The following is a 24,616-nucleotide window of genomic DNA, read 5'->3' on the forward strand; positions in this document are numbered from 1 at the left end:
TAATTATTTATTTGAAAGGGAGGGAGAGAAAGAAAGAGAGAGAGAGAGAGAGAGCAAGTAGTGGGGAGGGGCAGAGAAAGTGGTAGAGAGAGAATCCTCTCTAAGTCCCCTCTAAGCGGACTCCACATTGAGCATGGAACCTAATGCGGGGCAGGATCTCATGATTCTGAGATCATGACCTGAGCTGAAACCAAGAGCTGGACACATTCAACCAACTGAGCCAGCCATGTGCCCCCTACTCATTTTTCTTCTAATAAGCAATTTGCCTAGCACATAGATGAATTTTTTTAATCCAACATGACAATTTCTGTCTGAACTATTAAGTACACTTACATTTATTGTAATCACTGATAGGTTTGATTTCTACTATATTATTTTATGCTATTTAACTTGATTTTTCTGGGTCTTTCTCACTTCCTTTCTTGACTTACTGAGTTTTCTTTTTCTTTTCTTTTTTTTTTTTTTTTTAAGATTTATTTATTTTAGGGTACCTGGGTGATTCAGTGGTTGAGCATCTGCCTTTGGCTCAGGTCGTGATCCTCAGGTCCTGGGATCAAGTCCTGCATTGGGCTTTCTGCAGGGAGCTTGCCTCTCCCTCTGCCTATGTCTCTGCCTCTCTCTCTGCATCTCTCATGAATAAACAAAATCTTTTTTAAAAAATTTATTTTAGAGAGATACAGAGAAAACAAGTGCACGTGCAAGCAGTGGGGAAGGGCAGAGGGAGAGGGGAGAGAAAATCCCAAGCAGGTGCTGCTCTGAGCATGGAGCCCAACTTGGGGCTTGATCTCCCCACCCTCAGATCACAACCTGAGCCCAAGTCAAGAGAAGGACGCTTAACCATTGCGTCACCCAAGCGCCCCTTGAGTTTTCTATATTCTTTTTCCACCTGTACAGTCTCAGAAGTTGTATTATCTATTACCATTCTTGTATTTTATTTATTCAGATGGAGTTCACTGTGCATTCTATGAATTTTATGTCTTTTCATTAATTACAGGAAATTTTCAAATACTCTTCTTCAAAGTATTGCCTCTTCTCAATTTCTCTGGAAATCCTGAGATATAGCCTGCAATTTCTCATTTTCTTCTCCATATCTTTTAATTTCTATATCATGCACCTTCATCTTGTAATGTCATTCTCTAAATTATCCAGATTTACCTTTTAACTTACTAATTTTCTGTTAAGGGAGGTCTAACCAATTGTCTAACTTAGTCATTTGAGTTTTAAAATCTAAGAACTATATTTTTCATTTCTAGAAATTAACTTAGTCATTTGAGTTTTAAAATCTAAGAACTATATTTTTCATTTCTAGAAATTCTGGGTGTCTCAGTCGTTTGAGCACCTGCCTTCAGCTTAGGTCATGATCCCAGGGTCCTGAGATGGAGCCCTACATTGGGCTCCCTGCTCAGTGGGGAGCCTGCTCCTCCCTCTTCCTCTGCCTGCCACTCTACCTGCTTATGCTCAAATAAATAAAATCTTTAAAATAAATGTCAAATAAATAAAATCTTTAAAATAAATAAATTAAAGTTTAAAAATTCTAATTAGGGCAGCCTGGATGGCTCAGTGGTTTAGTGCCGCCTTCAGCCCAGGCATGATCCTGGAGACCCAGGATCGAGTCCCACATCGGGTTCCCCGCATGGAGCCTGCTTCTCCCTCTGCCTGTGTCTCTGCCTCTCTCTTTCTCTCTCTGTGTCTCTCATGAATAAATAAATAAAATCTTTAAAAAAAAATTCTAATTAGTTGGTTTCCAAAATTGCTCAGATATTTTGGGGGAGAGGGTCTTATTCTTTTTCATGTTTTTTGTTCCTTTTTGTTTTGAATTTGCTGAGTTATTTTATGGTTTCTGATACTACTCTCATCCATTTAAATTCACTGGGTTACTTTATGGTTTCTAACATTACTATTAACCAAAGTTATTAGAGATCTAATTCTGGCATTTATTCTGTCTGCTTATTCTCACATGTGGTGCTTTATAACTTTTGATGGCAAGGTCCTGTTCAGCAGGACTTTATCTAGCGGTATTCAATAGATATTGGGTTGAGGTTATATCCCTCCACAGAGGTCTTACATTTGCTTCTATCTCAGGAGTATTACCATCCTCAGAGCACTTTTTTTTAATGGAAATTTTAAAACATATGCAAAATTAAATGAATGGCATAATGAAATGCTATGTATATATTACCTAGTTTCAACAATAATCAACATGCAGCTAATTTTGTTTCATCTACATCTCCACTTACTGTGCACCTCTCTTGAACTGGATTATTTTAAACCAAATTCCAGATAGCATGTCATTTCATTTCATTTCTTTTAAAAAGATTCTTAACAATTCAAAACTAATAACTGCTTTGTGTCAACAATATTCAGTCTGTGGTCAAATTACCCTGATTGACTCTTTCTAATTTGTTTAAAGTGAGAGAGGGAGAAATCGTTAGTTTGAAGCAGGATTCAAACAAATCTGGATCTACTTTTTTTTTTTTTTTTAAGTAATCTCTATACTCAATGTGAGGTTGGAACTCAACATTCATTAATCAAGAGTTGCTATGTTCTACGAACTGAACCAGTCAGGCACTCCTGGGTCTACTTTTTAAGCTAACTTCTCCCCTTAAAATTCCTAGATCAAGCTGGTGGTATAAATTCAAACTCCACACACTCATGAGGACAGGCACAGGCTTCTAGATTTTTAGATTTCCCCTATATACCCCATGATCCCCCTACTCCCAAGACCAGGACAGACAAAATTTTCCTTAACACTTCCTGGTGCCAAGGGCATTTTTTCCCTAGATTTCCTCTTCACTGAGTGTATAGCCTTTCAAGAGTCCCTGGCTTTACACAAGGGTCTCAGTTCCAAGTTCTTACCTTTTATAGACAAGCCTCCTTCCCCTTAGCAGCAATTAAAATATAAGTTCCTAATGTTTTATTTCTTAGTAAATACATGAGCTTACACCAAAATCCACTGAGTACTTAAGATCTGGATATTTCATTGTATGTAAATCATACATCAATTAAAAATAAAACTCAGTTATATTTGTATCAAATCAGCAAATCTACCCCACTCCCACTCAGAATAGCATCAGTACCAATTCCTCTTAGTACATAGGTTTTCAATTTCCTCTATGTTTTTCCTCCTTGGATGCCCCTTACTTTCTTGCATTCACAACCGTATACATTTCAAGGGATTTTTATATTTTCTCCAGACTCCCTAGTATTTTGTAATGTGAGGGTGGCCAAATTCTCTGAATTAGTTGTTCCCAACCAAGGGAGATTTTGCCCCCTAGAGGACACTTGGCAATGTCTGGAGACATTTTTGGTTCTAACTAGTGGGTACGGCTGGCATTTAGTGAGTAAAGTTCCAGGGACACTGCTAAACATTCCATAATGAATTGGACAGTCTTCCACAACAAAGAATTATTTGGGCCAAAATTTCAATAGTGTCAATATTGGGAAAGCTTGACCTATATCACCTTAATTGTAGGAATGTTTGGCCTTCACCTTTGCCTTCCACAATGACATATTACAATCTTTACCTATCACTCGCCATGAAAATGTCTTTCCTGAAAATTTGATTTAAAATTCCCCAAATAAAACATTTTTCAAAATGAAATGTGGGGAAAAGAGGGGATCTTGGCATATGGGTCTTCATCTTCTCCACTCTCATAGTACTAACAGATAAAAACTGTTGTTGGATAAGCATGTCAAAATTAGTCACAGAAAAAAATAAAGGACTTCGGAGCTAAAATTAAGAACCTTAGAAATCAAAACTTAACAACGAGAAATTTATATACCTAACACAGGTATTTGACAGGTTATAACTTCACATTCCAAGCCAATGTTCACTGGTAAATTATTGTCCCAAATGCTCTGGCTAGGCTAAGCAGTAAGGAATAAGCTGGATGCCCTTTGGTAGCAAATTTAAAAACACTGTCTTAAGCTAAACACCCCACTGAAAGTGTAGCTTCAGTTCTCTTCAACTATCTAAAACTGCTTAATATGCTTCTGCTTCAATATTAATGATAGAGCATTTATTGTTTTACTACACTGAACCACAAGACAGGCAGGACTTAAGCTTCAAAATGTGGGTAAGTCTATTGATCTTATTTTATTAATATTATTTAGTATTGCAGGCATATTATGAGGGACAGAGAATAACATAATAAACACCTATGCTCTTACCAAACACCTTAAGAAATAAAGTTCCTAGATATGACAGTTGCCCCCTACAGAACTCTGTTCCCATCCCCTTCTCCCCAGAGGTAACCACTCTCTCAAGTTAGGGGTTCATCACTCCCATGCTCTTTACTATTTTCACATGACATATATAATCCATAAACTATACACAGTATCATTTAAACTGATATAAATGGTATCAAACATATTTTCTACAACTTCCTTTTTGTTACTGATAATTTCCTTCTTTTAATAGCTATAGGAATCAAGAGAAGGAGCATACGGAATTGCTGAATGTGTTCAGCTTATGTCTCCAAAGAGAAACTCTCTGATTAGGTTGAATTTGTCCCTAAATGTACCTGTCTACAGTGCTCTGTGCCCTTTTCTACTACATGCTAATGGATCTGGAAAATGAAAATTCATAGCCTTACCTCCAGAGACAGGAATATTCACCAAAACCCAGTTCTACCATATGAAATCCACTGTTTTAAAGAATCTTCCCTTTCTACGAAAGGGTGGTAATAGAATATGGGTAGTGACTTCACTGCAATTGTTTATATACAGAATTCACTATATCTTGTTATTGTGTTTCTTAAGAAATATTAATAGCAGTAACATACCTGATTTGACCCATCTATTTTCAGATATAAAACATAAGAAGTCTGCTAAAGCAGACCACTGAAAACACAAAAACCTTTATTTATAGGTGAGCAAAAGAAAAGAAAGCCTAGATATTTTTATCCCTTCCACATCAGCAGGTGAGTAGAAGAGGTGAGAGAGATAAGAGTAAAAATATTAGCTGGGTTTTAATAGTTCTTCTAAGGATTCAAGACACTAGTCTGAGAATGATATCTTAGAGTCAGATTTAGACCATGACGCTCAGCTCCCCTAAGGGAGACAGCTGACACGATCATTGCTCTTTCCAGGCAAGTTCAGCAGCTGTTACTGAGAAGACAGATATTTAGTGCCCTAGAGATTCATGAAGGGATGGATTCATGGACAGAGAGTACTTCAAAGTACACTCCTGATTAGGCCTAACAATAGCTTGGTCAGGGAAAAAGGTGAACACCCTAAAATATCACCAAATAGAAAAAGAAAATAGGCTTGGCTAGTATTTAGGACAATGTACAGTTCAAGTCCAGAGAGCCTTTTATCCTTGAGCAAAAAGTTATCCTTCCTTTTTTTTTTTTTTTAAAGATATATTTATTTATTTATTCATGAGAGATACAGAGAGAGAGAGGCAGAGACACAGGCAGAGGGAGAAGCAGGCTCCATGCAGGGAGCCCAATGTGGGACTTGATCCCGGGTCTCCAGGATCACGCCCTGAGCCAAAGGCAGACGCTCAACCCCTGAGCCACCCAGGTGTCCCTTATCCTTCCTTTTTAAGTTAAGTTATCCTTCCTTGGTCTCACATCCCCAATGCATGAGGACTCAGACCATTAGCACACTACTTTTCACTTCCATCCTGCAACCAGAATCCCTGAGCAGAATAGAACCTAAGAAAGAACAAAAGAGGACGAAAGGAAGATGTCATGTATAGAAGTATGTCTAAAAGGCTGTAAAAAGTAATCAAAATATACTGTTTTCTATGTTTATTACCTAGTTAATATGGTGATCGGTGATCTTATACAGAATCAAAATCAAAAGGCTTTGCAATGACAAAAATAGACAGGGAGATTAAAAAATTTCAGGCAAGATGCTTTTATCACAAGTGATAGCTAGACAGCAAGGTGAAGGTGATATCACAATACACCTGCAGTGGAGATTTGAGTTTAATGCCATAAGGTGATCTAGAAAATTTTAAATGCACCTAGTTTCGGCACTAACAGCCATGAGACAGCAAGGCCTGATGCATGCTCTGCAAAAGGAAAGCAACAACTTGCTGGGAAAGAGAAGACATACAAAGATTCAGTAGGCACACTGATTCTGAAAGTGTGCTTATGAATCACCAAGTCAGAACCACCTCCCAAGTCACCTAGATCATGACCATATTTGCAATCCTCAGCTTTTCCTTACCTAAGTATATCACTGACAGTAATTTCAGGGATAAACTTCTGAAGGTGCTTCACTGTTGCACTGAGAAAACAGGCTTTATACATTTCATTAACTCCGTAGGAAAAATTCTGGAACACCAATTTAATCAAGCCACTGAAAATAAACAAAAAATAAAATATGAGAGAAAGGAATTCTTTATTATTACAAGAAACCTTTACAGCTCTGAGATTTTGAGAGGTGGCATCAAAGAAACATAGGCAAAATCAGAAAAAAAACACCTATTAAAAGAAAATCAACTTTTGGTCAATATAAGGAGGATACTTCATCAAAGGAATACATTCCAGATTTAAATTCCCAGGGAATGCTGGTTTCAAACTGGAATTCTATAAAGCCTGCCAACAACAAGGTTTTCTTTTCTTTCTTTAAAGATTTTATTTATCTGACAGAGAAACAGCACAAGCAGGGAGAACAGCAGGTAGACAGAGAAGCAGGCTCTCTCTATGCTGAGCAAGGATCCCAACGTAGGACTGGATCCCAGGAATCTGGGATCAGGACCTGAGCCAACGGCAGATGCTTAATGCATTGAGCCACCCAGAAGCCCCACAACAAGGTTTTCTAAGGCAAATATTACATGCTTTCAAATTACATCTAAAAGTTATTAACAGATCTTTAAATCAGAGCCATTAAGCAAATAGAATATCTACCCTACTTTTCTTTAGTCAGCCAGAGGTCAGATACTCCAGATCCTCAAGCTGAGACTCTACGGAACCTCCATGTATGTATATGTATATGTATTTTTATAAGCACACACGCTAGAAGGCCCATCCTAAAATTTCTGTTTCAGAATCAGTGAAGGGTGAAATTCTAGTATAGCTTAATAAGCTTTCTAGTGATTTTAATGTGAAAACCTCTAGTGTACAACACTGTTAAACAAATAAAATACCTCACTGAGTTATTTCTTATAATAAAGAATCTGCCATCTAGGTCAATACAATTTATTGTTAGTTTTCCACAAAAGGAAACAACTTTGGTTATCATCAATTTCTCCAGTGATTTTAAAAATAAGGTGACTGGCTTTGAAATGATCTTATCAAAGTAAGCCACTACTGATTTTGAAAGAAACTTTTTTTTCAAACTCAACTAAAAGATTAGGCAAACAAGATTTGGATTGTCAGATATGTGTTTGGCTTTTGGTCTTGTTCTTTTTGACCAAGATACTACCCTGGCTCATCACAATTTTTTTGAAGAAGTTAAAACATTATTCCACAAAGCTCTTAATCTGGATTAATTAAAAAAATCAATATACCAATCACAAATATGAGGATTTACCCAATAAACAGAACATCAAGAAAGATGAAATTTCCCATGTTAAAATATACGTGTATGAATTTTTTTATGTAAATAAAATTACCTCTTGATAATTATATCCATAACATCTCTGGCATTGAAGTCAAAGGGTTTGTAGCCCTCTCGTTTAAAGGCAAGAACTGCATTAGGTCCTAGCCAAATACTGCCGTCCATCCGCGGTGTGAAGTGAACCCCTAGGAAAGGAAACCGGCTATCTGGGACCTATGAATTTAATACAGCAAAGAGTTATTAGCTCATTTCATATTGCATTCTATTATACATGCAAACACTCAGCTGATAAAACTCTTTCTTCCAATGCATTTAAGTTGATTTCTTTTGATCTGTTACTGAGATATTCTTTTCTATATTTACACACTTCTGCCTAGAAGTGCCACACAATAGCAATGCTATTGACACCAATATACATTGTCCCATGTGTCCCTCTTTCTGGATTAAAAAGAGAGAAAGAGAGAGAACTGTCTTGGTAACGTTATTCCCCACTTCCCAGCTCCTTACCCACAAACTAGAAATGTATATGGCTGGCAAGTAAAATCAGAGCTGCCAGGAGAAAAACACACATTTATAGTGTAGGCTTTTAGAAAGTGGAAATACATTAGGTTGAAGCATATGATATGTATGTTTTTGGCACCATCAAAAACATTAAATAGCTGAATAGTGGCAATTTCATCTAGTTCAACCTAGTAGTTCCAGAGAGAAGAATGAATTCTTCGTTTAAATGTCTCTGCCTAGATCATGAAACTAGAGGGTGGCCACATTCCCTTTTCTGCACCTATCCATATTGAACTGAGAAAGACAGCTGGGTATCTGGGCATGCTATAAGGGAAAGTTCTCTTATGATTGTTCCTTCCCCCAGAGAGGGGGAAGAATTGGGTTCTTTCTTGATAGCTTTTTCCATGGAAACTCATGCTTTCTAGAGACATGCACTTGTAAGCCATTAATTACAATTTCATAACTATGATTTCAGAGTAAAGATTTAGGGATTAAATGACAAGAGAAACAGGTGAAATGCTTACCCAAAAAGCACTTCAAAATATTACTTCTGACCCAAGTAAAAGTTTTTGTTTCATTCCCCCCTCCCTTTTTTTAAGGTATTATTTATTTACTCATGAAAGACACAGATGAGAGGCAGAGACGTAGGCAGAGAGAGAAGCAGGTTCCTTGCAGGGAGCCCAAGGCGGGACTCGATCCCCAGACCAGACCTGGGATCACACCCTGAGTCAAAGCCAGATGCTCAATCGTTGAGCCACCCAGGTGCCCCTGTTTCATTCCCTTTTTTGCCCACAACTAATTTTGAGAAGGGTGAGAAGGCAGAAGCTTCATTACCTACCGGATAAATATTTCCTTTTACAAGATAGCATTTTTCTGGCTTCAAGAGCAGGTAATCTCCCCGGAATGGTACAATTTGAGGATCAGGATTACAGCCACTCAACTCTGAAATACGATCTGAGTAAAGTCCTGCACATGTCACAACATACTGACACTGAACTTCCTCTCCCTAGTGCAAAAGAAAATAAGAGTAGGTAGTAGAGAGGGAAACACAGGTCAAGGGGGGAAAGCAGATGATAGAAAAGATAATAAGGGTACAGAAATGGGTCTTTTCTTATTTATTTTAAAAGAGTAAAATTAAGTACAAGTATCAGCAAAATAAGTTCTCCAGCATGCAAGGAGGTGTCACCTTAAACTTTGTACTTTAGAGGTACAATCATTGACTGTATCAGGATACTTAAATCAGACAAATATATACCCCCCTATTTTACTAAGATTTACCATGAAACTTAACTATTTGTTGTATAAGAAGCAAACTTCATTTAAATGGGTAGCCTCCGCCAATATGGCCTCCTCTGTATTTCAGACTTCTCCTGTCTTATCTATGAGCAACTATCCTGCTACTCTTAGATTGCTTCACACTCAATAATCTTGCTCAATTCCAATCCACCAACCAATTTCTCTTTCCTGATCAATATTTACTTTGCAAATCGAGGCTACTTTTGAAATTTCATCCTTTCAATCCACATTTACTGAGAACACACACTATAGAGTTAAGGCTTGCTTTAACAACTAGGAGACTACTAATCTTAGGCTGTTACATTTTCCTATAAATTTTATTTTGTGATTATCTGCATATTTTTTGCTTTACTCTGCCAGCATTAGCCAATTTGTCACCCTGTTTCCTAAATGATTTCATTTAACCCCAATTCCCTACCATGTTCTAATTTCCCTCTTTAATTCTTACAAGAGTAAACAACTAGGACCCCCTGCTCCAGGTAATTTCCTGTTCCTAGACTTCTTTCTTGGAAAACCTGTTTCTGAGACCTCAGACTTATCTGTCTCAACATTCTTTCCAGCTCTTACTGATTCAGTCTTATTCTATCTTTACATTCTATTTTGTCTAGCTACAAAGGTAAGCCTCTTTTCAAGTTATACAACTCACACTTCTGACAGAAATCGGATGGAACTTTTTCATAAAGAACTCAAATTAGCTAGGCTAAAACATGATAGTTTTAAGATCCTTGAAGTCAAAAGTGCTATGTCAACAAAAACAAAAAATGCCTTCTTCTAAATAGGCTAATATCTTCCTGTTCATCTAGAGGTATGCCACAAGTACATGAAATATTCTTATGTGATATAAATCTGCTAGTTCCTACTTGAAAGGTCAGCAATTCTTTTGTTCTTACAACATAAAATGTAAATAAGACTTATGATAAATGTAAAGATATGAGAATTTGTAGAATAGTACCAGCATACAAAAACCTAGAATTTCTCTTTTAAAAACTCAGGGAATAGTACTACAGAAAGGAATGACTAAAAACTGTCATAGGTCCCTGAAATAATTTTATAATATCCATGAAATAATAATTAAATTTAGTAACACATTAACTTCACATCCAAAATTGAAATTTAGGTAAACACACTGAATGATATATTTGTTCAAATAAAAATTTCTTTAAAAAAATAAACTATGCATCTCTACTGCTATTTCAGAAGTTAAACAGACTTTTTCCCTATATGCAATGCATTAATCTTTAGTTTGCAAATCCTCTCCCCTAAAAGTATTCTTTTTTTTTTTTTTTTTTTTTTTTTTTTACAGAGGGAGGAGAGGGAGGGGCAGAGGGAAAGGAAGAGAGAGAATCTTAAGCAGGCTCTATACCCAGCACGGAGCCTGACACGGAGCTTGATCTCACAGCCCTGAGATCATGACCTGAGCTAAAATAGTCAGACACAACCAACTCAGCCACCCAGGTGCCCCCTCGCCCCCCAAAAATTTATTCTTAATTTAACCTCTTTTAGCTTCTCATAAAAGCACAGATGTCCAATTTGGTAAGTTGACTTAAAAAATTTAATTATAAAAAATGTTTAATTATATTGAACTATATTAAAGGTAAATGCCAAAATAAAAGGCAACAGCTACAGCAACTGTGGGTAAAATACATATTCGCTGGAATCCCAGAGGCCCCTGCATATCTTCCATCACATAATGCCATACTCTAGTGAAAATGGCCCTTCGATGAGGGCAGGAACAGAAACAGACTTTTAATCCTTCTTTGAATGGAGATCCTGGATGCTCTGTCAGTCACTTGGAGCACATGACCCTGTAGATCTGATCAGGGTGTCTGTGGCAGACAGCGATGTTTTATGGAGACTTTGGTAGGTCCCTATAGGCAAATCACAACACAGAACTTTAGGATTTTGGAGGAAATTTATACCATCCTCTGCAGATAACTGTCTTCCTTTTGAGAAAGTGTATCTGGCTTTGACTCAACACTTGACCACAGGTCAGTAAGTTACCACGTGAACTACCCATTATTGATTGTATGTTGTCTGATTCACCACGCCCCAAAACTGGGTGTGTACAGCAGTATTCTGTCATCAAGGGGTAGCAAAATATATAAGATGAGGGATGTATAGGTCCTGCAGGCACACATAAGGTATAGAGGCAGGTGGCTCAAATTCCCATGACCCCTAGTCCTGCTAAATTACTTCCTCCTTCTCAAGTTGCCCTGTGGCCCTATGAGAAGTTCTCTACGATCATCTGGTCAAGGAAGAAAAAATACAAGCCTATTTTATAAATGGTTCTGCACAAATTCTGGTTACTTGAAAGTGAATAACTAAAACCAGAGCCCCACTTAGGAATGACCCTGAAGGACTGTGATGCAGGTAAAAGTTCCCAGTGGGCAGAACTTTGAACACCATACCTGTTGTTTATCTCACCTAGAAGGAAACGTGGATAGAAGTATGGATCTATATTGCTTCATGTGCAATAACTAATGTTATGGCTGGTTGGTTAGGAAAAGGAGCTCTGAAAAAAAGGTATGTGAATGGACCTTTCCAAACAAGCTCAAAGAGTGATATTTGAGTTCCATATAAATGCTCATTGAGAGTAGCCATGGCAGACGAAGATCGTGATAACCAGTAGACAAGATGACCTGCTCTATGGATGTTAATAAGCTTCTTTCCCCAAGCACCCCTGTCCTTAATAGCTTCATGAACTAAATGGTTATAGCAAAAAGGATGGAGGTGATGCCTGGGTTCATCAACACGGACTTACTTCCAAGGCTGATCTGGCTATAGCCACTGCTAAATATTCAATCTGCCAACTGCAGAGATCAGTAGAGCCACTAATATGGTCCCTGGACCACTTCAATTAAAAAAAAAAAAAAGGGCCAGCACTTAGTCCTCACTGAAACAGATACTTGCTTGAATATAGATCTGTCTTCCCTGCCTACAATATTTCTGAGGAAACCACCATCTGTGAACCTACAGGATGCCTTATTCACCATTACGGTATTTTGCCCAGAAGCATTACTTCTGATCAGTGAGCTTATTTCACAACAAATGAAGTATAACAATAAGCTCATTCTTGTGGAATTCACTGATCTGACCATTTTCTCCATTGCCCTGAAGCTGCTAGGTGACAAAAAGTACAATGTGTTTTTGAAGATTCAAAACAGAATTCACTGGCTAGCAACACCTTGCAGGGCTGGGACAAAGTCTTCCAGGATGCTCTATATGATTTACATATGGTATTTCTCCCAGCCAGGATTCACAGGTTTGGAAATCAAGGGATAGAAAGGGCTAAATTTAATAGTAAATTTAATTTACTATTAAATTAATCAACTAGTGGAATTTTTGCTTTCTATCTCCACAATTTTGGATTCTGATATTTAGAAGTCTTAGTTCCCAAGGGAAATTGCTTCCATTAGAGAATAAAAAATGGTTCCATTAACCTATAAGTTGATACTGCCATACCTAACCACTTTGGGTTCCTTGTGTCAGTGAATCAACAGGCGAGAGGATTACTGTCCTGAAAGGGGAAACTGAAAATGAGTCTCAAGGAGAATTAGAGTTGCTACCACACAGAGAGCTTGAGGATGATAAGCAGAAAGATGTCCCCAATATAGATCTCCTGGGGGTTTCTCTTAGTATTTCTATGTATTGATATAAAAGTTCATGGAAAATATCACAACGCAAAATAGCCAGGGCTACTAATGCCACAGACACTGCAGGAATTAAGGTTTGAGTTATCCCACCAAACTGGAACATGACTAGTTGAGATGCTTGCCAAGGGCAAAGGAGCTATGGAATATTTAATGGAAGAAGGAAATTATAAATATCAGCTATAACCATGTGATCAGTGAGAGAAATGAAGAATGTGTAGTTATGAGTATTCTTTCCTGACTTTGAAATAAATATATTTGTCTATATATTAACCAATTCTTTCTTTATCTTCATTATTATGGACTGAATTGTGTCCACCTCCCACAAGTGCATTTGCTGAAGCCCCTGCTCCTAATGTGACTGTATTTGGAGATAGAGCCTTTGGGGAGGTAATTAAGGTTAAATGAGGTCACCTAATCTGCGCTTATAAGAGTAAGGGATACTACAGACTGCTCTTTCTGCACATGTGCACGCATAGAGAAGAGGCCATGTGAGGACACAGCAAGAAGGCCACCATCCACAAGCCAAGAAGAGAGATCTCAACAGACACCAAACCCGATGGCACCTTTATCTTAGACTGCTAGCCTCTGGAACTGTGAGAAAATAAATTTCTACTCCCTAACCCATCCAGTCTGTGGTATTCTGTTGTGGTAAACAGGAAGACTGATACACCCATTTCTATGATTTCTCCATTATCTAACACAGGGTTTTTCAACCTCATTGCCACTGATGTTTGGGACCAGAGACTTCTTACTGTGGGGCCTATCCCTCACATCTAGCATCCCTGGCCTCTATCCACTAAATGCCAGTAGTGCTTACCTCCTCCACCAATTGTGACAACCAAAAATGTCTCCAGATATTGCTGAGTATCTCCTGGGTGGCAAAGTCACCTCCAGTTAATAGCTATTGATCTAATATATTTAAATAGTGGTTAGTTAGCCTTATATCTCAGTATTTAAGTTAAAGGATCACAAGGAGGGAATGTGACTCAGCTAAACAGAAATGAAAATCACAGAGATGGATTGAGTGGACTTCATATCTTTTTTGGAGAGTTAGCATATTTTCAGCTGTATATAAAAGACGGTTGCATCTTGCAAATGGAATCGTAATTTTACTACTGTGTGTATCTGGAAGTTAGATGTGGTTATAAGGGGTGTGAATGGATGCCAAGTTGAAAAGGGATGGCCTGCAGGAGTTTAACTGTCAATTTGGTTAAGCTGGGAACTATAACCGACACAATCCCCTTCCCTGTAATGGTTCTAACTTAAAGTTGACCAAAAGAGGAATTGCATATGATTTGTCAGGCATAAGAAAGGCAGCAGCCATTATTCTCTGAAGGTCATTCTAGTCCAATGGGGTGACAAAAACCCACTGCTAAGTGAATTATAGCTCCATATCTAGCTCTGCTTCCCAACTACTAATCCTACAAAGTACTGCCCTAGCCCTCTACTTGAGTGAGAGGCAAGAGCTCCCCCAGAATGCCTCATGAGCTTCCCATTTACAGTCCCACTTTAGCAGATGGACACACTTGGCTTCCCAGACTGGCTGGAGATGCCTTTGATTTACCAATTCCCCTTCTGAACTTGTGCTTCCCCAGATCACTTCACAGCTGTGTAAGATCTAATTCCTATAATAAATCCTATAACACTCATGAATGACTCTGTTCACATGATTGAACTCTGATCATTCAGGGAATATATAGTGAATGCAATGCTCCTATGCCATTCAATAGCTCTCATTTTAGGCTCATGGAGATGAAGGAAAGCAGTTCATTTCCTTCTGAGCAATCTGCCCTCCACCAAAGTCCTCTAACTGGTAGAGAGTTAATAAGTTAATGCAGGTAAGTAGGTGGAGCAATAAAATATTTATCAGTTTTGCCTGCAAATGCTAATAATCCTATTCTTTGCTGGCACAATCACTTCGTGACATTTCCAAGTTGATACCCTTTTAGAAAAAAAGTAAGCTTTAAATTGCTTTCAAAGAATTTCTCTCAGAATAACTTCTGCATTAGACAAAATTCACTCAAGGACATAGAAAACAACATTGTAATTAATTCAATTTTTTAAGGGAAGAGAAGAGATGAAAGTAGATAACATAGATGAAAGTAGTGTTAACAATTTTTACCTTTGTATTCCTAATAATGATTGGATATTTCATCTCTGAAAAAAAAAAAGAATTAGTGGAAGATTTATTTTTAGTAAAGAAGGCCTACATTTTTGATACACTATCCTAGTAACAAATTTAAACAATTTTCTTCTGTTGTAACTATGAGTGCCTCCTACTTTTCATTCTAATGCTCTTTACAAAGTAATAAAACTAAACTAGTTCATATTTGATAATATATAAAACTCTGGCATATTTTAAAACTTGTTTTAATTCATTGAATCTATGGTTATAGACCACTCCCCATCTCAGATCCAACATAGGGAGTCCCAGCTTTTCTCTGAACTACAATCCTAGAAACCAAGCTGTCAAATAGATAATCATTAATCAGTATGTATTTTCACAAAGGACTAATGAGAGCTTTTTGTCTAAGTGTTGTAAACTGAGTCTTTGCAGATTCTAGGCTTCATAGAGAAGCAAAAGTTATCACAACACAAAAAGTTCCAATAATAAACTATGTATAAAATACTATAAAATATAAAAAACTATAAAATCCCAATTAGGCACATGGAATCCCAAAGTCTCAAAAAGCATATGTATATCAAGTAAATAATATGATCTGTTTGTATCATAAATTTGATTTTATGCTACCTATCAATACTAATCTTAATAATTTAATGATTTTGTTCATCATATTGCAATTTAGAAGGGCCCTGGGAGAATGATTCAGATGGCCCAAATCTCCTTAAAAATCTGTTAAGGAAGAACTGAGAACTACACTTTTTCTCCTTCAAATTTCCCAATAGCAAAAATGTCAAAAAAAATGTTCAAGGTTACAAACCAATTCATTTGGTTTTAAAACAATTTTCCTCCAAATAAAGCAAAACAAAACAAACTCTAAGTAGTCTACAATGGTGGGGGGCAGGGAGAGTTCAAAATGGCTGAGTCATACCCTATCTCCAGACAGTCTTACTCAGTAAGACTAGGTGATGCTAAAATCTGTGTTTTTCTTAAGGATTTTAAAGTAATCTCTACATTTAACATGGGGCTCAAACCCAAGATCAAGAGTCACATGCTCTTCCAACTAAGCCAGCCAGGTACCCTGAAATCTGCATTTTTAATAAGCATTTGCAAGGAATTCTGACTGTAATCTTGTAATCTACAGAATAAGCAAGTGTCTGGAGGCTAGTTTTCCATTAACAGCCTAGGCAGTTCAGGTTTTAGCATCAGTCAGTAGTGTCCAATCAATGCTAAAGTTCTATCACCACAAGACACCAGAAGCTCCGGTTCTCCCAACATCCAATCCCATATTCATCCCTTCTGCACCTGCATCCAGTTCTGCACCCTACTTTAGCCTAGCCCCTGGTGGCCCTCCTGTCAGTACCATCCCAGCCAAAAACAGTCCCAAGTTCGTTCAGAAGTCAATACAAGTATTCAAAAGAAAAGATAAGGATGCCTTACCATCTTTACTTCTTGAAGGAATTTCTTTAGCCATTTCAATATCTTTTACTTCAAAATTGGTCAAGACAAAGCCACCTGCTTCTTGGAAATCCTGGGCAAATGACAAAGCCACCTGTCGATAATCCACAATGCCAGTGTATGGGCAATCAATAGCCATTAGGCCCTAGGATAGGATTATGAAAAAGTCAAGATCATACAAATAAAAATCATCGAGAATAAGTTGTTCAATAAATTTTACTTGGGACTGAATTTTTTTACTGCTAATTTTGATAGATAGCATTCATCATCATTTCAGGCAGAAATTCAGTGCCTACATGAGATGTAGGCATGATGAGATGAACACTGGGTGCTATACTATATGTTGGCAAATTGAATTAAAAAAAATTTAGGGGCACCTAGGTGGCTCAGTGGTTGACTGCCTGCCTTTGGCTCAGGTCATGATCCCAGGGTCCTGAGATCAAGTTCCCTCCAGGGAGCCTGCTTCTCCCATTGCCTATGTCTCTGCCTCTCTCTCAGTGTCTCTCATGAATAAATAAATAAAATATTTTTAAAAAGTAAAATAAAAATAATATAAATTTTAATAAAAAAAATTCAGTGCCTAAATCTGATGTTGAATATGTCTAAGAAATAAATAATATTAGCTAAATAAGAAAATCTCTGTACTCAGGAAATAATTCTCCTCTGTAGGGGAATTAATTTTGCTGGGTTCTTCTAGCTGCTACAATGAGTTTTTCAGTTTTATTCATCCCTCATCATACCTGATTCTGACTCATATCTGAGTCAAATTCTGTATAACCAAATGATTGTTTTAAATAAACTCTACTGAGATTTTCCCAGTAGTGTATCATATGTCATGCACACTCAGTGAAGACTCAGAGTTGTTCTATTTACAATGTTGCAGAGTGCTGATTCGATTTACTACAGACTATCTTCAGGACTACAAATACTGAATGGAGATTTTATGTGGTTAACTCACTTTCTCTTCAGATAATAGAGAAATTAACAGCCTGAGCTGCTTGTTGTTATTGTTGTTATGTTGTTATTGTTGTTTTGTGGGGTTTTTTGTTTCTTGTTTTGCCACTCAAGACATGCTCAAACTCTATAGATGAATGATTTATAATCATACTTATTTAATTTCTTAGAATAAATGTTGAATGTTCAGTGGCCTTCTCAAATTCTTAAGAACAGAATTTCACATACCAACTAATGACTAGACTTTGGTGAATCCTTGAAAACAGCATCATTTTTTGTTGCCTTACTATGTATGTGAGTATATCAGTTCTCCCAATCTGTTTCCCCTAAGAGGGTGGTAGACTGGATCCCAGGACAACTAATGCCCAGAAGCTATGTGTGGCTGGTAAATGCTGCCATCTTCTCGTTTGGTCAGCATGGAACTGGTGTTGTTGCAGTTTTACAATAATATCTAATAGTATTATTTTACATGTCTCATTCTCGTAATCAGCCTCACCCCTACTCCAGTACATTTACCTGCTTAACCTTTAAAGCTTTTGACTTTGCCACCCATCCCTGACCACTAATTCCAAATGGCCAGATCACACTACAACTAAAGGCTCACAAAACACACAATAGTCTCTTGTCACAAATTGAAAGTAACATATGTTAAACTTGACCCTTGCTTCCAGAATATGAAATCATTTGCCAAACATAGATGTCATTCTGTCTTACATAGTAGATACATATTTAAGATTTTTACATAGACCTTATATTGCCTGACCACCTCCAAATTCACATGTCAATGGCTATAATCCAACTTCAAACTATAAATAGTATTTGGGGTACAATAACCTTGGAAACTAACTTAGGATAATATCAAGAGCTTAGTCACAGAAACTTCTCATCTCACATAAAACTACATGACAAATAAGATAAAAGAGGGATAAAAACACGCTGTAAAAGTGCTTATATCAATAGTTTTTTGGAATCCCAAATATCTTCCTTATTCATCTTATTTTCCTATTACCCAGCACAATGCCTGACACACAGAAGGCACTCAAATATTTACTGAATGAATGAACTTCTGAGGGCTGTCACCAAACATACTAAATTTCTCCTGCATCTAGACCTTCGCTTAAAGGTCTCCCTTCTTTCTTTCTCTTTCTAGTGTTGGTTTTATTCCTCCTCATGAGATGCTGGTATGCCCCACTATACATGTATGTTGGGGGAATGTAGAGTGAGTCATTGCAGCTAAGCAATCCAATGCCCTGGCCCAGGATGGGGCTGGTAGACAGGCTGGCTGTCAGCCAGGAGGCTGGGCATGCATTGTACAGGTTAGCAGGTCAGAGCTTGAAATCTGAGGTTACTGTAGGTCAGTGGCTGGAAAAGAACCAGGCAAGCAGGACACAAAATTGGGAGTTGGAAATCAGTCAGGAGGAGAGAGAGAGGAACAGACGAACGTGTGGTTGACCAACAGCGTTAAAGAAAAGGCAAAAGGATCATAAAAGCTAAGGTGAGAGTGAGCAGTCAGGATTTGCACAAAAAGAGGACTGTTGAGAGAAATCCTCCAAAAACAAAGTTTACAAAAACTTTCAAGGTGCCCCTTTTGGGGATATTTAATCTTCTTAAAGAGATCTGGTCCAAAACACCCTTTAGAGCTGCCCTGATAAACTTTTTCTTTCTGGAGAGCCTGGAAGAAACAGAAATGAACCCATATACTAGAAATTTTGCCCCCTACTCCTGGTAGTAGTAGTAAGGTTTAAGGACCAGGAGAGGATTCACTCTAGACCTTTATGAAATAACCATACTAAATTTTCCACCATACCTTTCCACCACTAAATACACCTAGGCATAAATAATTATAATGTGGCATTATATAAAGTATCAGACAATGCTAATGTGGCATTATATAAAGTAGATCAATTCTGCAGAGTCCTCAGAGAAAAGCAGGCTATAACTCCTTTATAAGTTACACTCCTTATTCATCTTTCAAGTGAAGGCTCATCTCAAGGCTTTCCTAAATTCCTAGATGAAGCTAAAAGCTTTCCCTTACATTGATATGACAGATTATCAGTTCTATCAAAATACTTATCTCTATATTAAAATATTTTCTGCTGCACTATACCTTTCTTTAGGCTGACCACCATATCTTACTCATCCTCATATCTACAGTCTAACAAAGCGTTTGGCACATAGTTAAGAAGAAAATGTTGGCTGAACAGAACAGAAACAATACCAGTTCTGAATTAGATCTGAGGGCAGGGACTCTTTAGGACCTGTGTAATCGTAGGAAAGTAACTGAATCACTTTCTTCATTTATAAGACACAAAATTACATGTAGATATGTAATTTGATTATCCACATACACATAGCTCATCTACTCATTCTGGGACCTGTGAAGATCACATGGTCAGGTACACAGAATAATACCCGGACTCATCCTTCACCTTGTGATGTGTGAGAAGCTGGTTTGTTTGTTTTTTAGGAGTCAAGCATGATTATAAAGCATGGACTCCTCTTCCTATTCCTTCCGCTCCTTAAAGCCCCTCACAGAGGTCCACAACAGACAATGACTGTTGTTCCAGCTGGCTCTTGCCCCTAAATCAAGGTGCCCTTTTCCCCATGTCCAGTCCAATTCCATCCTATGTATCAGAAACTTGATTAATTGTCCTAAATTGGCATATTTTACATGCCATTCTCCTGCCCAAATCCTTCAGTAGCTATTAAATAATCCCAACTATTTAGACCAGAGCCTGGCAATCTTTTCTGTAAACGGCCAGCCACTAAATGTTTTTGTTAAAATGGGGCTTATGATCTCTAGTGCTACTACTCAGTTTGGCTATTTGGTACAAAAGCAGCCAGAGACAATACAAAAAATAGGTGTATTCCTACAAATATCTCTGGACACTGAAATTTTAATTTCATGTAATTTTCTGTGTCACAAAATACTCTTCTTTTAATTTTCTTCAACCATTTAAAAATGTAAAGACTATTCTTAGTTCATAGGCCATAAAAAACAGTTAGCAGTCTGGATTTGGCCCACAGATTGTATTGCCAACCCTGGCTTAGACTGGTAGCATTTGCCCAAAGCCTAAAAGAAACAGACAACAAAAATAAGATATTTGATGAATGTGCCTTGTTGTTGTTTTTTTGTTTTTGTTTTGTTTTGTTTTGTTTTAATTAGTCATTCATTCACCATCTCAGAGAGATATTGTCTTTGCTTATGTTTTTCAGATTTGGTATTTTCTCAAAGGGAAAGAAGAAATCAGGTGTTCAGAAATGTGGTAATGCCCTCTTGTGGCTGTTACCTCACTGTCCCAGAAGTAGTGATTCTTGCTTCCTGTAAATTTACCCTCAGCTTCCATGTCACAGGACCGAGCCCTAAATGAAAATGTCCTTGTGAGCAAGTATGTGGGGTTAGTGAATCACTTACCCTACAATATGGCTCCTTCTTCTTTATATCCTCCTGTTGGATTAGCCTCAGGCCCTGGACACCATTCTGGAGGCCTCTCTCATACAGGGCCTGAAGTCTGGGAATTTCTTCTTGTTCAACAGCTACTATAAGCTTTGAAAGAAACCCAAAACCCACAATAAGGAATATAGCAAGTTAAACATATGATCAGCTATAAAAGATAAAGTCAATAAAAATAAATAATCACATGATTCAAATTTGGTTGATTTTTATCTACTTCTTCCTTTCTTCATGACCTCAATTTCTTTCCTTCTCCATTAAAAAACAGTTGTCTTAAGAACACTACATTAGAACAAATTTTACCCAAAAATGAGATGTAGCCTCAATTTCCACTTCTGCTATCATAGTTGCTACATGAATCTTGGCAACAGCAATTGTTACTGCCATCACTCCCTCAATCCCAAAGGGGAAGAGTAACTTTGGCAGCATAGTTTTTACAATTAAAAAAAAAAAAAACAAAAACAAAACAAAAGCCCAAAACCAACAAAAAACCAGAATGGCTTTATTTCTATAATAGTATATAAAATATCAATATATCAGAAAGTCAGTGGTATTCAGTATAATGGGATATCACTAACAGAAAACTACCAATTATTTTTCCTGGAATAAAGTATATTATAAACAATTTACTAATGCATTCTATTGCAGAGGAAAAAAAACAGTAAATTAATCAACTTTCCTCAGGATTCTTTTTTTTTTTTTTTTTAATATTTTTTATTTATTTATTTATGATAGTCACACAGAGAGAGAGAGAGAGGCAGAGGGAGAAGCAGGCTCCATGCACCGGGAGCCTGACGTGGGACTCGATCCCGGTCTCCAGGATCGCGCCCTGGGCCAAAGGCAGGCGCCAAACCGCTGCGCCACCCAGGGATCCCAGGATTCTTTTTCTATTTACTTCTGGGCAAACTATCGGTTTGAGATAGTTTCTTAACAGCTACTGGCAAAGAAAAGCAACAGATGCATGTTCAAGGTACATTAGAATTCACAAATTGCTACTTTGTAGCAAGAAGTTACCAGAATTTCATGAGATAATACTTTTTTTTTTCATATTTTTTTTTCTTTATTTATTTATGATAGTCACACACAGAGAGAGAGAGAGAGAGAGAGAGGCAGAGACACAGGCAGAGGGAGAAGCAGGCTCCATGCACCGGGAGCCGGACGTGGGATTCGATCCCAGGTCTCCAGGATCGCGCCCTGGGCCAAAGGCAGGCGCCAAACCACTGCGCCACCCAGGGATCCCAAAATAATACTTTTAATCAAGGTATAAAGGTTATTTAAATCAACAAACAGGGGATCCCTGGGTGGCTCAGCAGTTTAGCGCCGCCTTCAGCCCAGGGTGTGATCCTGGAGACCCAAGATCAAGTCCCACGTTGAGCTCCCTGCAAGGAGCCTGCTTCTCCCTCTGCCTGTGTCTCTGCCTCTCTCTCTCTCTCTCTGTGTCTCTCATGAATAAATAAATAAAATATTTTTTAAAAATAAATAAATCAACAAATAACTAACAATAAAAATAGAAGTGGAATAAAAGGACACTATCAAGAAAGTGAAAAGCAACCCAAGGAATGGGTGAAAATATTCACAAATTGTATAGCTGATGTCTAATATCCAGAATATATAAAGAACCTTACAATTTAACATAAAAAGTGTAAATACTGTTTTATATCTTGCTTTTTTCACTTAACTCTATGTCAGGATCATTATTCCACATTATTTTTAAAAAGCTTCATAGCATCTTTAATAGCAACAAGAAATTGTTATTCTTAAAAACTACATGAAGACTTATAAGGCATTATTATGAAAAGTACATAGCAACAAATGAGATAATCTATATGAAATGGAAAAGTTCTTAGAAAAACACAAACTTCTGAAACTGACTCAACTAGAAAAAGAAAATCTGAATAGGCCTATAACAAGCAAAGAGACTAAATAACTTTAAAACTTCCCATAAAGAAAAGCTCAGGCCCAAGGGCTTCCTTTACACATGAATGCTGCCAATATGTTTAAAGAAAAATTAGCTCCAATTCTGCATAAACTCTTTCAAAGAACAGAAGAAGAGGGAATACTTCCTACCTAATTCCATGAGGCCAGTAATAGCCTGATACCCAAATCAAACACAGATATCAAAAGAAAATAAATTGCAGACCAATATTCCATATGAATATTGATGCAAAAATCCTGAACACAATACTAGTAAACTAAGTGCAGTGACATATAAAAAAGATTATACACTGTGACCAAGTGGGATCTATTACAAGAATGTGAGATCAATTTAATATAACATCCAAAAGTCAATTAATGTAATATACCACAGTAATAGAATATAAAAACATGATTGTTTCTCAATAGGAGCAGAAAAGGCATTTGAGAAAATCCAATACCCTTTCATGATTAAAAAAAAAAAAAAAAAAAAAAAAAAAAAAAACCTGTAACAAACTTGGGGCATCTGGCTGGCTCAGTTGGCAGAACATGTGACTCTTGATCCCAGGTTGTGGGTTTGAGCCCCATGCTGGGTATAGAGATTACTTAAAAATCTTGAGAAAAACAAACAAAAAAATTTAGCAAACTAGTAATAGAAAGGAATTTCCTCAATCTGATAAAGGGCATCTACAAAAAACCGACAACTAGCATTATATTAAATAGTGAAAGATTGAATGCTTTCTCCCTAAGATCAGCAGCAATACAAGGATGTCCATTTTCACTTCTCCTATTCAACACTGTATCTGTGATTCTACCCGGAAAATTAGGCAAAAAAAAAAAAAAAAAAATATATATATATATATATATATATATATATATATATATATATATGAGGTATCTAAACTGAAAAAGAGTAGAACTATCTTATTTGCAGATGACATGATCCTGCATATAAAAAATCCTAAGGAATACACACATACACAAAAAACTATTAGAATGAATTTAGCAAGGTTGTAAGAGAAAGGAATATATAAAAAGCAATCATATTCTATACATTAGCAATGAATAATCTAAAATGAAATTAAGAAAACAATTCCCCTCACAAAAGCATCAAAAAGAATAAAATACCAAGGAATGAGTTTAACAAAAAAGTGTAACACCTGTACACTGAAAAATACAAAACACTGCTGAAAGAAATTAAAGAAGATCTTTAAAAATGAGAAGATATTCCCATTTTCATTGTTTGCAAGATTTAGTATTGTTAAAATGGCAATACTCCCCAAATTCATCTATAGATTCAGCATGATCTCTATCAAATTTCCACTGTTTTTGTTTTTGCTTTTTGGAAAAACTGACTAACCAACCCTAAAATTCATATAGAAATGCAAGGGACCCAGAATAGCCAAAACAATCCTGGAAAAAGGACAAAGTTGGATGACTCACACTTCCTGATTTCAAAATATAATAAAGAGCCATCATAATCAAGATACTATGGTATTGGCATAAGGATAGACACACATCAATGGAATGGAATTGAGAATCCTAAACATGCCCTATTACATTGATGCTCAGCTAACTTTTTAAAAGATTTATTTATTCATTTTAAAGAGAGAGAGAGAGAGAGAGCATGGAGAGGAAGAACAGAGGGAGAGGGAGACTCAACTAGACTCCTCGCTGAGCGTGGAGCCTGATGTGGGACTCGATCTAATGACCAAGATCACTTCCTGAGCTAAAACCAAGAGTCAGATG

General features: G+C 37.1%; 1 protein-coding gene across 2 annotated transcripts in view; it reads right to left on the reverse strand.

Annotated features, from left to right (window-relative positions):
- The window catches only part of L2HGDH (L-2-hydroxyglutarate dehydrogenase), a 38,684-nt gene that overhangs the window by 7,172 nt on the left and 6,896 nt on the right, over positions 1-24,616 (reverse strand). Inside the window, exons 4-9 of one of the 2 annotated variants that reach the window (XM_025444144.3) lie at positions 20,915-21,046; positions 16,528-16,690; positions 15,088-15,122; positions 8,855-9,022; positions 7,571-7,728; positions 6,181-6,312 (exon numbers count right to left, since the gene is read on the reverse strand). In XM_025444144.3, coding sequence (XP_025299929.1) covers positions 6,181-6,312; positions 7,571-7,728; positions 8,855-9,022; positions 15,088-15,122; positions 16,528-16,690; positions 20,915-21,046 — 788 coding nt within the window. The remainder of the gene's footprint in view (positions 1-6,180; positions 6,313-7,570; positions 7,729-8,854; positions 9,023-15,087; positions 15,123-16,527; positions 16,691-20,914; positions 21,047-24,616) is intronic. The other variant, XM_025444145.3, reaches the window with a different exon arrangement.

Source organism: Canis lupus, chromosome 8 (genome assembly GCF_003254725.2).
Source record: "Canis lupus dingo isolate Sandy chromosome 8, ASM325472v2, whole genome shotgun sequence".
NCBI classification, from domain to species: domain Eukaryota; kingdom Metazoa; phylum Chordata; class Mammalia; order Carnivora; family Canidae; genus Canis; species Canis lupus.